This window comes from Anabrus simplex, chromosome 2 (genome assembly GCF_040414725.1).
Source record: "Anabrus simplex isolate iqAnaSimp1 chromosome 2, ASM4041472v1, whole genome shotgun sequence".
In the NCBI taxonomy this organism is placed as follows: Eukaryota; Metazoa; Arthropoda; class Insecta; order Orthoptera; family Tettigoniidae; genus Anabrus; species Anabrus simplex.
In genome coordinates this window covers 1,026,471,518-1,026,485,335 of record NC_090266.1, presented here as the reverse complement: position 1 = coordinate 1,026,485,335, position 13,818 = coordinate 1,026,471,518, and the positions used below count along the sequence as shown (strand labels likewise).

At 38.7% G+C, this 13,818-nt stretch overlaps 1 protein-coding gene across 1 annotated transcript in view; it reads right to left on the bottom strand.

Annotated features, from left to right (window-relative positions):
* Window positions 1-13,818, bottom strand: part of LOC136863764 (neprilysin-11-like) — a 204,022-nt gene that overhangs the window by 19,851 nt on the left and 170,353 nt on the right. The window contains exon 17 of the mRNA XM_067140117.2: window positions 2,971-3,135. Coding sequence (XP_066996218.2) covers window positions 2,971-3,135 — 165 coding nt within the window. The remainder of the gene's footprint in view (window positions 1-2,970; window positions 3,136-13,818) is intronic.

The window sequence follows — 13,818 nt, the reverse complement described above, 5'->3', positions numbered from 1 at the left end:
GTTCTGAAAGAATATCCACATAACGTGCACATGTCAGCGCTACCTGCAGCCGGAAAATGGGGCCTAATTGTGACTATGAGAACGCCCTCCAGACCAGAACTGAGCCACCTCCCGCCTGGACACAACCTTGTTGACACGCATGATCCATAGCTTCATGGGGCATACGCCACACTCTCACGCGCCCATCAGCTCGATACAACAGGAACCGAGATTCGTCGAAACATACCACACACCGCCACTGTTCCCTAGAGAGTTGCCGATGTTCACGGGCTCATGCACGTCGTTGACATCTGTGTCGAGGTTTCAGCAAATGGACACGAGTTGGTCGTCAGCTGTTTAAGCGTATGTGGTGCAGTTGCCTCCTTACAGTCCGGGTAAAAATGGGTTCCTTATTCCCACCATTCAAATGGACGGTGATCTGGCTCACAGTAGCCAGTCCAGTGCCTAGTATGGTTCTGCGAAGGTGACGTGATGTCCGTTTGTTAAACACCGGTGATCTTCCCGTGCGACGGTTTACGCGAGTGGTAACATTCTCTCTGCGATATTGAAGATCCACCCTCGTTACTGCTGACCTCGGAAACCCGCACTCGCGTGTAATCTCCACGATGCTATGACCCAAGCGCCATGCGCCGATGACCATCCCGCGTTCAAAGTCGATTAACTCGCGACGTGTTGCCATCTTCACCACACTGGTGTCTGTGACTGACAGCTCAGCTACGCCGCAGCTAGCCGCAACGCTCAGGGCCCATACACGTCACATTTTCTAAAGTGACACCCCTTTCCCGTGACTTTTGGCACTCAGTGTAATGTTATTAGCACAGAGGTATATTTACAGATAGAAGATAATTAAATACGAGGTATGAAGCTAATAATAATAATAATAATAATAATAATAATAATAATAATAATAATAATAATAATAATAATAATAATATAATGTAATATAATATATTACTATTATTAATATGTAATATATATATATATATATATGTAATATAATATATTATTATTATTATTATTATTATTATTATTATTCATTTGACTTAAACATGTGTTATTCCATTTGTTGTCAATTTGTCGGTTATTTTTGTGCTACCGAACTAGCCTCCTTAACAGTAATTTCTAGCACTATTTAGTAACACGTAAAGTATTCACTCCTCCCACGGTTAGCAAGATCGTTTCAAAGATGAGCGGCAGAGACTGTTCTAATGATCATACCGACCCTCTATTCTGCGGACCACACAGTTGAAAACACCCATGCAAAATCGGCGCTTGACACTGGCCGAAACGAAATTAACTTTATGATATCAACATGTGTTGAAATTGGTTAAATGTTTCCTTGGATTTTCTTAAGTAACATATCCTTAAGGGGAGGTGGTACACCTTTTCATGTCCAAAAAACACTTTTTTCGTTTTTCATATTTTTTGATAGTTTAGACCTTATTTTATAATGTACTGCTTGTTTATTTTGAACAAGCCATCCCGTAAGGTCTCAAATGCCATTTAAATGTCACTCTGACAGCTGTGGACACGCCCACTTTTTGTATAACAGATATAGTTTTGCCGCATTTTTTAAAAAAAATAATTGTATTTCACGGCATGTACTCTCGTTCTAGGGTTGGTACAAGTGTTGCGGCTTGGCGGGTGGCGCTTGTCTTTTGTTTTGTGTCATGGCTGTTGTTTTGAACACGTCCTGTTGTGGAAAGTAAACAAAAAGTAAAGAAGTATTTTTTTAGGATGCCTAGCTCAACTAGATTGTTCAAGAAGTGTTGATGAGGGCAATTAGATTGTGTCTATTCTTCTGCTGAATTTCGTCTTTTCCTTTTGGGCATTCACTTGTTGTATTCTTGGCAGATTTACAGTAGTATCCACGGACAGATGATAGTGCTGGAAAATTTAGGAATTAATCCTGGCAGAAAAAATGCGACAAATTTGTAGTGAAATTGATACAGAGCGAGTGAGAAAGGCTGACTTACAGGCCGATATGGTGATCCAGAGAAACAGGGTAATGAGCAGGAACAGGAAGAGAGCAAGGGAAAATGACTGTGATGATCCAGATGATCCAGAATATGGACCAGGGATGCATTAGGCAGTGTGTAACTTTAATTCAATTTTTCCGAAGGTATAATTTTTAAAGATATTCAGGTATTTTTCTCAGTATATATTTAATCCAGATAAATGAAATTTTTACCAGCTATTTTACTGTGTTTGATGAACATACTGACATTATTTTATGCCTCTAACTCAAATAGTTCCAAAGTTATTGAGTATAACACTTCACATAAAGCAATGATTTTTAGCAGTAAAGTTAAAAAATATGTTTCTGCTATGTGTGAGGTTAGATGAAGTTATAAAATTGTCAGTATATACAATAAACATTCCTTTTGAGCCATACCAAGTTTCACCATTCTAAGCTTCATAGTTTCGTATGAAAATACTTTTGAATATGGACAATTTAACATTGCCAAGATAGGGTGTACCACCTCCCCTTAAATACACATTGAATTGATGTCCAATTTATTCCTTTTCTAGGTAGACGCTGTTTATCTAGAGTACCGACAATGCTCGCCACTGTATGGCATTTAATTTGTAGGTCAGTCTACTTTACTATGTCCCCAAAACTGTTTTCTTTTTAATATGAGGCTTTTATGACATTTGCATGTCATGTATTGAAATACTGTATACATTTACTTAAGAGAAATATTCTAAGTTAATTCAGAAACATCCTCAAAACTTCAGTCTTGGTGTAATTTTTCTTCTTCAGAGTAATTTAAATGGCATTAAAATTATTTTCCTTATTTCATGTTGTATTATTTAATGTCTAAAAAGCATACTAAAACTCAACGGAGATATAGGAAAATATAAATTGGAAAAAAAAAGAGAATGAAACCACAGACATTCGTCGCCATAAAATCTATCTGTGTCGGTGCGACGTAAAACCAACAGCAAAAACTCACGGAATATACTTACTGTAGAGAATCCAAGAAAGAAAAGCTGTTCAGAGGAAAACTTCTCCAGGCCCGGCAAGAGTTCCTCGGGACCATTTTGCTTCACATATTCTTGATATGCATTGAATGCTTGCCTCAGACCTCCATTATCAGCAATATTTTCTCCTTCGGTATTACGACCATTTATCTGAATAGAAAATAGGAAAATATGTGCATTAATTAAATTGTAGAGAGTAGAGATGTTATTCTCCTGCAACTTTTAAGGATATAAAAAATATGTTTCGTTTATCTGATGCAAGTCAATTAGCATAGTTAATGTTTGTAAGAGCTTTAATGGGAATATAGTAGTTACAAGTTGATATGAAAAGTGTAACAGAGTTTAGTGCTTCATAAATATTCCTTTGTCTGTGCACAGTGGGCCGAATCTACTATCAGGTTGGAAAATTTCAAATTTTGGCCATATTATATGATAACATTTTTGTTTGATACTGAGATAGTATGCATGTGTTTTAGGGATTACCTTATCTCTTGTTACGAAAGTAATAACGAAATTCCCAAAATCTTTTTATTATGCCCCCTTTACAAATCAAGCTATTTATTAACAGAGTTACCGTGTCCGTTTAAATATTTATCATAGCATTCTACCAATTTTTGTATTCCCTCATCGTAAAAATCTGCCGTCTATGACTGAAGCCAATCCTCAACTGCCGTTTTCACTTCTTCGTTGGTGTCAAGCCGCTGACCGGCGAGGAACTGCTTCTGGTATACGAGAGATAGGCAAACTGAGTTATTGAGATTACATACATTTTTAATGGTTTGAAAAAGTGGTGAGGTTGAAAAAGCTTCTACATTGTATCGTAGATCAATCATTAAGCCTGAGGGTTAAATTTGATAATACTCTCAAAATTTGCTCTCAAATATTTGATTGACTCTCCCGGAGAGATACTCTTGACATCTCCTCCGTAAGGTGAGATACCTTCACAAGTGAGTTTACCTTGAACAATATTGATACTGACTTGGACAGATTAATGTTCAAGCCAATCTCATGGAATCCTTGAATTGCCATTCATGCAAGTTTGAGAGCAGATTGTTTATCTTTGCCGATGATAACGGTATGATCCGCGAAACCTAAAACTGTTAACGGGTTAAGATCGGGTGTTAAGGGAAATCCATACTCTGTTGCAACAGGCTCCTCGTTGAGTTCTTCCAGAATATGATCCGTTGCAAGATTGTACAGTGCTAAAGGTTATCCCTAAAAAGTCTCTTCTAAGCAGTACTGGGTTGGTTTTTAAATGTTTACTTTCGGTATGTGTTTGAGTTCGCTTCCGTAACGAGAAAAACAGAGAAGAAAGTCTTGAGGGAGCAGCAGAATTTCGCAATGTTCTTCTAAGAAGTTCGTGGCCTGTATTGTCGAAGGGTTTGTGAATGCCACGAAAAATTATACAGTAGTTGCATTGCTTCTATTCTTCTTCGCACATTTTAATATCGACTGCAGTATGGATGTGTTCAGTACTGTACCAGATGAATTTGTGAAGCCTCTTTGGTGAGCATCAAATACAAAAAGGTGTCCTTAATCTCCGGTCGAGAACTCGGTCGATCACTCTTCTAGAATTGTAACAATTGTTTCTGGCCGCCAGTTTGATTTAAATATTAATACTGTTCTTTCATTTTGATGCAAGTAAGGACATGTGATGCCTCTAATACGCGTGTAGCTATAAGAGCAATTATATCAGCAACCATGTTATCTCCGACAACTCTCATTGTCACAAGATCAGTACCGGATGACGTATCAACTGCTATATTCTGAATTGCTGGTAGAATTGCTGGTCGCTTCAAAAACCCAGTACACTTTAGAAGAGACTTTTTTAAGGATCAATGAATCACTGTTTACAAAGAACGTATTTACGAGGGGTCTTGGGGGTCCGGACTCCCACCCCGACTTCTGTCACTCTTCTTTCACTACAAAAAATGAAGTTACACATTTGGTTTTAAGCTAATTCTCAAAATACAATTTCACTGAATTCAATAAATTAAGTAATCCCATAATCCTAATTAACAACAAATTTTATCTACCCCGGACGAATGGTTTCTTCAAAATACCTAATTATTTAATTAAAGTATTGTTTATGCTCATACTTTCTTCATCGCTGCTGAAAACGTTTAGATTGTCATAATTACCCGTACTATTTATTTATTTCATGACGTCACTCAAAAGCTTACATTATTACGCTAACAGTTACTAAGAAACTTTTTTTTTTTTGCTAGGGGCTTTACGTCGCACCGACACTGATAGGTCTTATGGCGACGATACTAAGAAACTAGCTTGGATAATCCTAACATTAAAGCCTACAATCTGCACAAATTAACACACAACTCAAATTAAGCAATCCCTGTCACATCTCTTCGTGACCTTCAAATAAAACTTTGTACACCCTCAAATAATATCAGACAACATCACTACCGATTCTGTCCGCCTTCATAGCGTAACGGTTAGTGTTATTAGCTGCCGTCCTTGGGGGCCCGGGTTCGATTCCCGGTACTGCAAGGAATTAAAGAATGGCAGGAGGGCTGGTATTTAGTTGAAATGGTACATGCAGCTCACCTCCACTGGGGGTGTGCCTGAAAAGAGCTGCACCACCTCGGGATGAGGACACGAGTTTACTTTTATACTACCGATTCTCAAATTTTGACATCCCTGAAAATGGTTATCTTCAACCTATCATACCATCGTCTCATTTCCGTCGCTTCAAAAATGAATTCAAGTCTCAATTAAAACGAGTCTTCTCTAAATAATGAAATCTAATTCCAAACATTTTACTACAAATGACACGTCGCAGTTACAGTTACATTCTGTCCAGCAGTAAGCTGGCTCATCTACCTAACAGCTGGCTGGAGAAACGGAACACAAGCTCTCCCCTCGTTATCGCTAGGCACACAAGTGCTAGTCGTAGTTTAACTGGCAATAAATGAAACAACAAAACTCGCCTCGCTGGCAATTCACATGAAATATAATTCTTGACCCATATGGATTATGCGAAGAGATTTAATTTAAGACCTCACTCCTCAAATATTCTTATCCAGCAGGGTCCTACGCTTTCACGTGGAATTCTAACTATGGACTGACCCTATTCCCATCTCAATAAATTACACAAAATAACTCCTCGGGCTCCTACACTGAACATTACAGCATCAACACTCCAGGTTATCAACAACCTGATCCACAATCCTTCATTCCTCCCCATTTCGCAAGACTTGAAACACTCGCTATCACAAATTCTGTACACGACAATAATATGGAATATCTCTCTTGGGTGACCCACAATGCTGTTACACAAAACACTCTTGTGACAACTAACCATCTCTCCCCGCATATCTGAGCTAATGTTTCCAAACCGAAACTCACAACTTGACTTACAAAAATGTTATCTTCTTTTTCCTCTCATCAATTCTACACAGATTTCAACAGACTTTGGAATAGCAATCCCTGTAACAAATTTTATCGGTCTCGCCTCGTAACTTCCCTTCAATAATATTTACGTCGCCGAACACAGCGGTGTGCCTTCATGCCAGCTCTAACTGAGCAACCACGGATTATGCTTACATGAATTTCATCTTTACACCGAACAGATTTTTATGATAAATTAATATCTTAACTTTGGCAAACCACAAATATAGAAAACAAATGAACGGAAATAATACTTTGCATTAGATATTATATTCGTTTCTCAACCATCAAATCTACTACTCTACAACACTTCACACGCTCGTTTCGTGACTTTCCCGATTATCCAAGAAACACCGAAACAAATGACCTTTTGTCATATTTCTCTGACATTTTCACGAATTATAAGGGTGACCAAAATGCGTCACCGGTACACACACAAAATATGGTGACATCATGAAATAAATAAAAGCACTTTATAAATGTGGTAATTGACATACCTGTAGTCGTACGTCGTCTCCCATCATAACATATTCACCAGTCTGTCATCTCTTTATTTAGCCATCTCGACAGATAGTGGCTTTACAAAACATATTTTTCCTATTTATTTTTGTTTCCATTCACCCGAAAGTAATGATATAAACAAAGAAATGCCCTTCACACATTCTCTTCCTTGCGCGGACCGAACACGTTTGTCAAACCACCGAACCGCACACGCAATACTTTAGAATACAACAACTATATATACAGCTTAAATTGCAGGAATTGCAGGATCGCGGCATTAGAATGACCGTCTGTTTCCTGTCCCTGAAGTTACGTGATGATTCCTCACTTGGAATATGGTCTATTACCTTTAACCGAAGAAAACTTTGACTGACTGATTTACGTTATGCAACTTTCGGCAACTGCCGACCTCAACCCTTCAAAACAACCGTTTAAATCGTAGTTCGTGGAATGTTTGCGATTCCGTACTTTTAAAACCTATCTCGACTTGGAGATGATGTTACATCCACCTTCGGCTAAAACCTATCTTCCCTTTTGGGACTTAGTCTTCTAAACGCTGGTTTGTAAAGTTATTCTCTGAAATGGGTGGAGTCGCCTCGAATTTACTGGACACATTGCGAGATTGCAAATGGTGCACCGTTCTTTTATACCATTTACTCCCCTCTCTCATGCCGTCTGCACTTACCGCCAAAATTTTTACAGACACTTTTTCTAACCCGTAAAATGTACTGATGGCAAGTCACGATGTAACATATTATAGATATTTACTTTAGTAGCGGTGTTGATGATAAGCATTTAAGGATTTCTTTTAACCAACTGAATTGTTAAATTACCTCATAAGATAGGCACTATATTTAGTCGATGTAACAGAGTTCGAACGAACAGGTGGGTCTTTTCACAAATTTCCTTCCGCTATTTAGCGGTCTAAAATTATTATCAATAATGACCAAATTGTTTCACTTACAATTCCTAACGTTTACTACGGCAGTTTCGCCGCCAACTCTTCTTAAAATGTACTTTTTATTAGAACAAATAGTCCAACATATCCACGCCCCTTTTATACGTACGGGTGACGTAGTTTCTTTAGCGTGAGAATGAAAACAACCACCTGTTCCTCCACGTGCCATCCCTGGTCAGAGATAAAAAATGTAGCTAGAGCTCATGACTTGTAATTTATATTGGACTTCATGTAACTATTTTAGGACTATGGTTCCTTATGACAAAAAGGTCATGGGTTCAATTTTGTTGAGAACAAGAACGTTCTTTGAGGAGTGACGCAGACAGTGGTCCAAAGCCTGAAAATAAAGATGGCAAATTTCGGGCTCTTTTGCGCCTTCGTGTTGATGCTGGTGACGAATCATTAAAAATGCATTTATAAAGTGCAAATAGGAACGCTGCATACATCAGCCTTGTCATACAAAATGAAGTTCTGAGCATTTGTTGGGAACTAATGTGAAAGAATATTGTTGCCGACGTAAATAAAGCAAAGGCTTTCAGTGTTATCGCAGATGAACATTGGATGTTTCAGGAATGGAGCAACTTTTACTCTGTGTACGATATGGAACTCCAGTTATGCGTTGAGAGAAGACTTTGGGGCTTTCGTGCCTTTACATGATCTTAGTGGCGAGGATATTGCTAAGATAATAAAGTTGAACGTGAAAAATTATGTTTAGATATGGCCAGTGTAGTACGCCAAGGGTGCAGTGGTGCATCATCTATGGCTGGAAAATACAATGGAGTCTGTGCTGTAGTTAAGAGACTCTACCCGAAAGCTTTGTTCGTACACTGTGCTAACCATACGATGAGCTTTACCCTCTCTAGTGTCATGAGTATCACCAACATTCGCAACTGTTTGGGAAATATGAGTGATTTTTGTGACCTATTCAGAAATAACAGTTTTGCTGGTGTCACTTTGAAAAATGATATTAATGAACTGTCATCGTGTAACAATAAGTCCAAACAAGTAGGCCTTTGCAACAAAAGATTTGTAGAAAGGAATGATTGTGCAACTATTTTTGTTGAGCTTCTCGATCCAGTTATTGTTGTTAGCTTGCAGTCTCTTTCAGGAAGTTCAAAATTTGTTTCCCACACTGCACTGCAATTATTGTCATCAATGGAGGAAAGTGCATTCTAATTTCATTATTGGTAAGCGAGAATCTCCTGTTTCTTGCAGTCCATTTGTCAGTTTACTTGCAAAACCGCCAGTATGTTCTTGGTTCGGTCATGGAATATGCTGCTGATATAAAAGAGCGGCTGAAAACTTTGAGAGAAGATGCTGACTAGGAATTTCATAAAATATTTGAGCAGAATTCATTCAAAATGAAAAATCACTTCGACTGTGAAACTATAATTCCAAGACTTGCAGGAAAACAAACAAAGAGGGATAATTACCAGGCAGAAATATCGGAACTGGAATAGTATTTCAGCAGAGCTATCTTTATACCTTGCGCCGATTAGCTGACTTCAAATCTCAAATTACGACTTGAAGCAAACTGAGATATGATCTCATCTTTCAACATGATTTTGCGCAGAAATCTAGAGGAAAATATGATGACAGATTAAATGGTCTGTCATTCTATTTCAATGAATATATAAGTAACACGTGAGTTGAGGGAGATTTTAGTTTGTGGTTACAAAAGTGCAAATCAACAAAGAAACAATCAAGATCAGATAATGCTCTTAGTTCTTTAGCTGGTTGTTCTATGGAATAATATCCCACAATGCATTGTCTCTTCAAAATATTTGCCACCCTCCCTGTCTCAATTGCCAGTGCTGAGAGGTCGCTTTCTTCCCAAATGCCCCTCTTCTTTTCTCTTAGTTTATGCAATAGTTTATCATATGCTGCGCCTTCTGGTAAAATAAGATTGTTTTTCAGGTCCTCAATCAGGAAAGTTTCTCTCGCGAGCTCATATGCAAGTCGAGATCTTGCAGTCTTTGATACACTCAGGACTCGCTTCAGGTACCTGGATTTTATCATTTCCAGATCTTCTAATTGCTTCACACTCAGAAATCCTCCTATGATCTCAAGCCCGCAGGTTAACACTGGTAGCACTTTTACTCGAAAGAGCACCATGGTTGTCTCTACTGCAATTTGTGCGATGTTCTCAATATCATTCATCGCTATCAGAGCTGCAATCATTCCAGCTCTTATATGGATCCTGGAACTGCTGCATGTGGTCTGCAAGGCTACACCTAGATATCTGAAACTGCTAACTCAGCGAAGGCGGACGATATTAGGCGATATGTGCTCTGCTTCCTTTAGTTTACCTCCTTAGTATTAATAGCACAGTTATTTGAAGCAATGTTACTTTTATCGTAGAGCATTTTCCTTTAAGTTTCTAGAAACATTACGTTTTGCTAAACCAGCGATATAGAAGCTGCATAGTATTCGCATTCTTCTGCCTCATAATTGTTCATAGGAGTCTTGAACATACTAAGACCCTAAGAATATAACTTTTATTTTGCACTTCATTGATTATATGCAGCCTTTAAACTAATTAATTATTTTCCTGATACACGTTGATTACAAAGCATGTTGTTTCGCACACTTTCATGTAAACACCGTGTTGAAATTTAATTATGTATATCCTTACATGAAAGAATATATACATGTACTGTACGGAGTAGCGTAGTTTTAAACCAGTAATGTACACCCCTCTAAGCTTGCGCAATCCTGCTCTAGCGCTCGTAAGATCTGTTTCTTGTGCACGCAGAACTATCATTCAGCTCGTGACCTTGACATGTCTGGCTTATGAAAGCTGACGCAGTTTTTTACGGAAATTTCTTCCACAAAAGTAACAAGGAAGTGACTGGGACTTCGCGCAATTTAATTACCGGTATCAAAAGAAAATTCGGACTCAGATTCTAGGCATATGGTATAGGACTGAATAAACTTCATTCGTCAGCGCCTCAGATGGATTGTGCGCAGACTAACTTTCTAACCTCATTACTAATGGATTAGTTTATTCATGTTTAATCTCTATGCTGAAACTGAACTGGTAGGGGTAGCCTTCTTATTTTTGTCTACAGGAGAACTTGATAACAGCCGTTATATGTGGGTTTTATTTCATAATTGTTGGAATCCTTGCCTTCGTATTTTTAAAAAGAACGCACCCAGCATCCAATCCAACTTACTGCTATTTCAATTGTGCTACATGTAAGTATAATTAGAAGCAATTAAATTGGGCTAAAAACCGAAAATAGAAATTAATTTAGTTTGTGATATTAAAATCAGAGGGTGCTTGTTTTTGTACAATTTTGAGTCATTCAGGCTTTTTTCGGAACCGTATCATGAGCCTATTATTACCCGCCGCAAGCTGTCTGAAGAGATAAGTAGAATCAGTGTTGGAGTGATAAAACAGTCTACGTCCATTCTAAAAGAGGTTTAATCTTTTTTCCACATTAACACTGCAGCCTTTGATAAATTTTGTCTAGGTACTGACAAACTATTTTGACGTAGAATACATATACACAGTAATTTTTGTCAGTACTGTGTCCCTTGGTAAAAATTTGTGTATGCAAAAAAGTGTTCACCAGACTTCCTTAGGTAATTTCAGAACTATAAAAACGGCGCAATATTGAGCATCTGCTATTTTGTGGTGAATTCGGCCGAGCATACGGGAAAATTCGTATAAACCGGCACTGCGACGTAATAGCACGAACGGCGAACACTGGCATTGCCGGGGGGGGGGGAGGGGGGGGCAGTGGAATGCTCCCCAAAAAGGTTTCCTGAAACTAGTGTGAAGATCAGCCGTTGTTTTACGTGCGGTACGAAAAAATTAAGAACTTACGCCGTAATGTTAAATTAACGTACGGTACCGAGAATGAATCTACTACCGAGGTTCAGTAGGACCATACATAATTCTCCATGTCTGTACTGCTTGAAGGAGCTTGAATGGAAGGAAAGCACTTAGGATTGTGATGTGCGTGGATATTTCCCTGTAGAGGCCTCAGTATTTGGAATATAACCGTCTGTTGATAAATGTCAGGAGATGAGGAAAAGGGCAATTAGCAAGGGATTGTTCTGTAGCAGTCTGGAACGTGACCACCGAGGTAATGGTGGCCACGGCCAGAAATAGTTGCAAGCTTATATCATCGTGTCAGCTTTTGTACATCGTTTCCTGGAAACAACAATATTCCAGGGCCCTGGCACAGCGTGGTCGCGATTGTCGGGTTGTACCACGGTTGAGATGTGCTGTGCGGGTAACGATTTTGTAAATTGGGGGGCGTGATAAATCAGTTCCAATGGTTCTGTCTTCCGATCAAAACGCCCGAGGCTTGAATCGCAGTCGATGCATGCAAAATTTTAAAATGGGAATACCCAGGTGCTCCTCGTTAGGAGTGAGTGATAACTCGTTTCATTCCACTGTTGATATTATACTTTTTTCACAATATTTTAAATATTATCTTTTCACATCTAATACACAGATGCATTCTTCAAACTGGGAAGACTTATAAAAATTGTTCCTATGGCATGAAAGTACACCTCGATCACGGCACGTTGGATTGCTATCTCCAAATAAGAGGCGCGGTCATGAACCTGTAGCAAGGAAGGAACTTTAGAAAACATGGCAGCGTGTTCCCATCCTCCTATATACATCATTTCTTACCAGACTAGCATGATATAGCGTAAGCTGCTGTCGCCTAGCGACAATCTGTCCATCAAGTCGATCCAATCTTGGTGCGGCTTTGTAATTAAATTAATTACAAAAAATTACACATCACAAAAACTACCCATCTAACTACCCATCGGATTTCGTTCAAACGACTTCCTAAATACCCCCAGGACAAATAAGAACAAACTGTGAAATTTTCAGAAAAATAGGTCCAGTAGTTTTTGAGTCTATTAATCTCAAATATACAAACATCCACTTTTATATATACAAATAAGGATGTATATTATTATTAGCTTCCGGAATCTGCACGAATCCACCACTCTTACTTGGAGCCAAGGACACTCATTTCCTTATTAGGTATTCTATACCACCTGAACTCTCTGGAAGTTTGTACACCTACCAAAATAAATTTCTGGATGATGACCACCTTAATGCCCCTCTCTAACCGAAATCCTGCCTACGCTACTGACGGCGAGGGTCGTAAGTATCGTCTACACGAGATCCATCGATATCTGTAGGAATACATGATATAAAACTTAACGGGATGCCTGTAAAATTGTGAAATGCAACAAACTCTCACTTATTCGGGTTAGTACGGACGGAAGACCGCACGGATAACCGAAAAACACGGATAATCCAAAATACGCGTGTTATTACCGGAAACTGTACATTTATTGTATTTATATAACTTGCTACGTATTACGTTTGAAAGCCCACTGTCTTACGGGTCCGATTTTTATGTTTCTGTTTTCCATTCACAACAAAAAATGTCATACAGGTTAACACTCATTGTCAATGATTCATTTTAGAAAATATTATTGAGAACTGTCGGCGGCGACTAGAAAAGTATCAACAATGCATTCCTCCTGGCGATGTTTCGTATCTACACAGAGCAAGAATACTGAAGGGAACCGTCCCAGAAGAAAACTTGAATGTTTTTCTTTTACTTTCGGCTGTAGGTTTGTTGCAAATTACCTACATTTAAATCCTAGGGAAGTGGTTTGGCAAAGATACAGACAATATATCGGCCGCGCATATGTTACGAGATTAGAGTCACGGCATTCACGTGAAGATAAAATGGGAAACAACGGAAAATATTGCAGGTAGGACCGAAGGTGGGAATGGTGTCCGTAGCTTCTTCCGGTGATTAAGGTGAATCTCATGCATAATAGTGCACTGTAAAAGAAAATATTCGTCCTAATTATAACCGTATACAGTACTTTCGGCTTCGTTTTTATTTTTTAAATCGCCGAACTATGCACAGATAATCTGCAAACCGGTAATCCGCACCCAGCTAAACGAGAGTTTG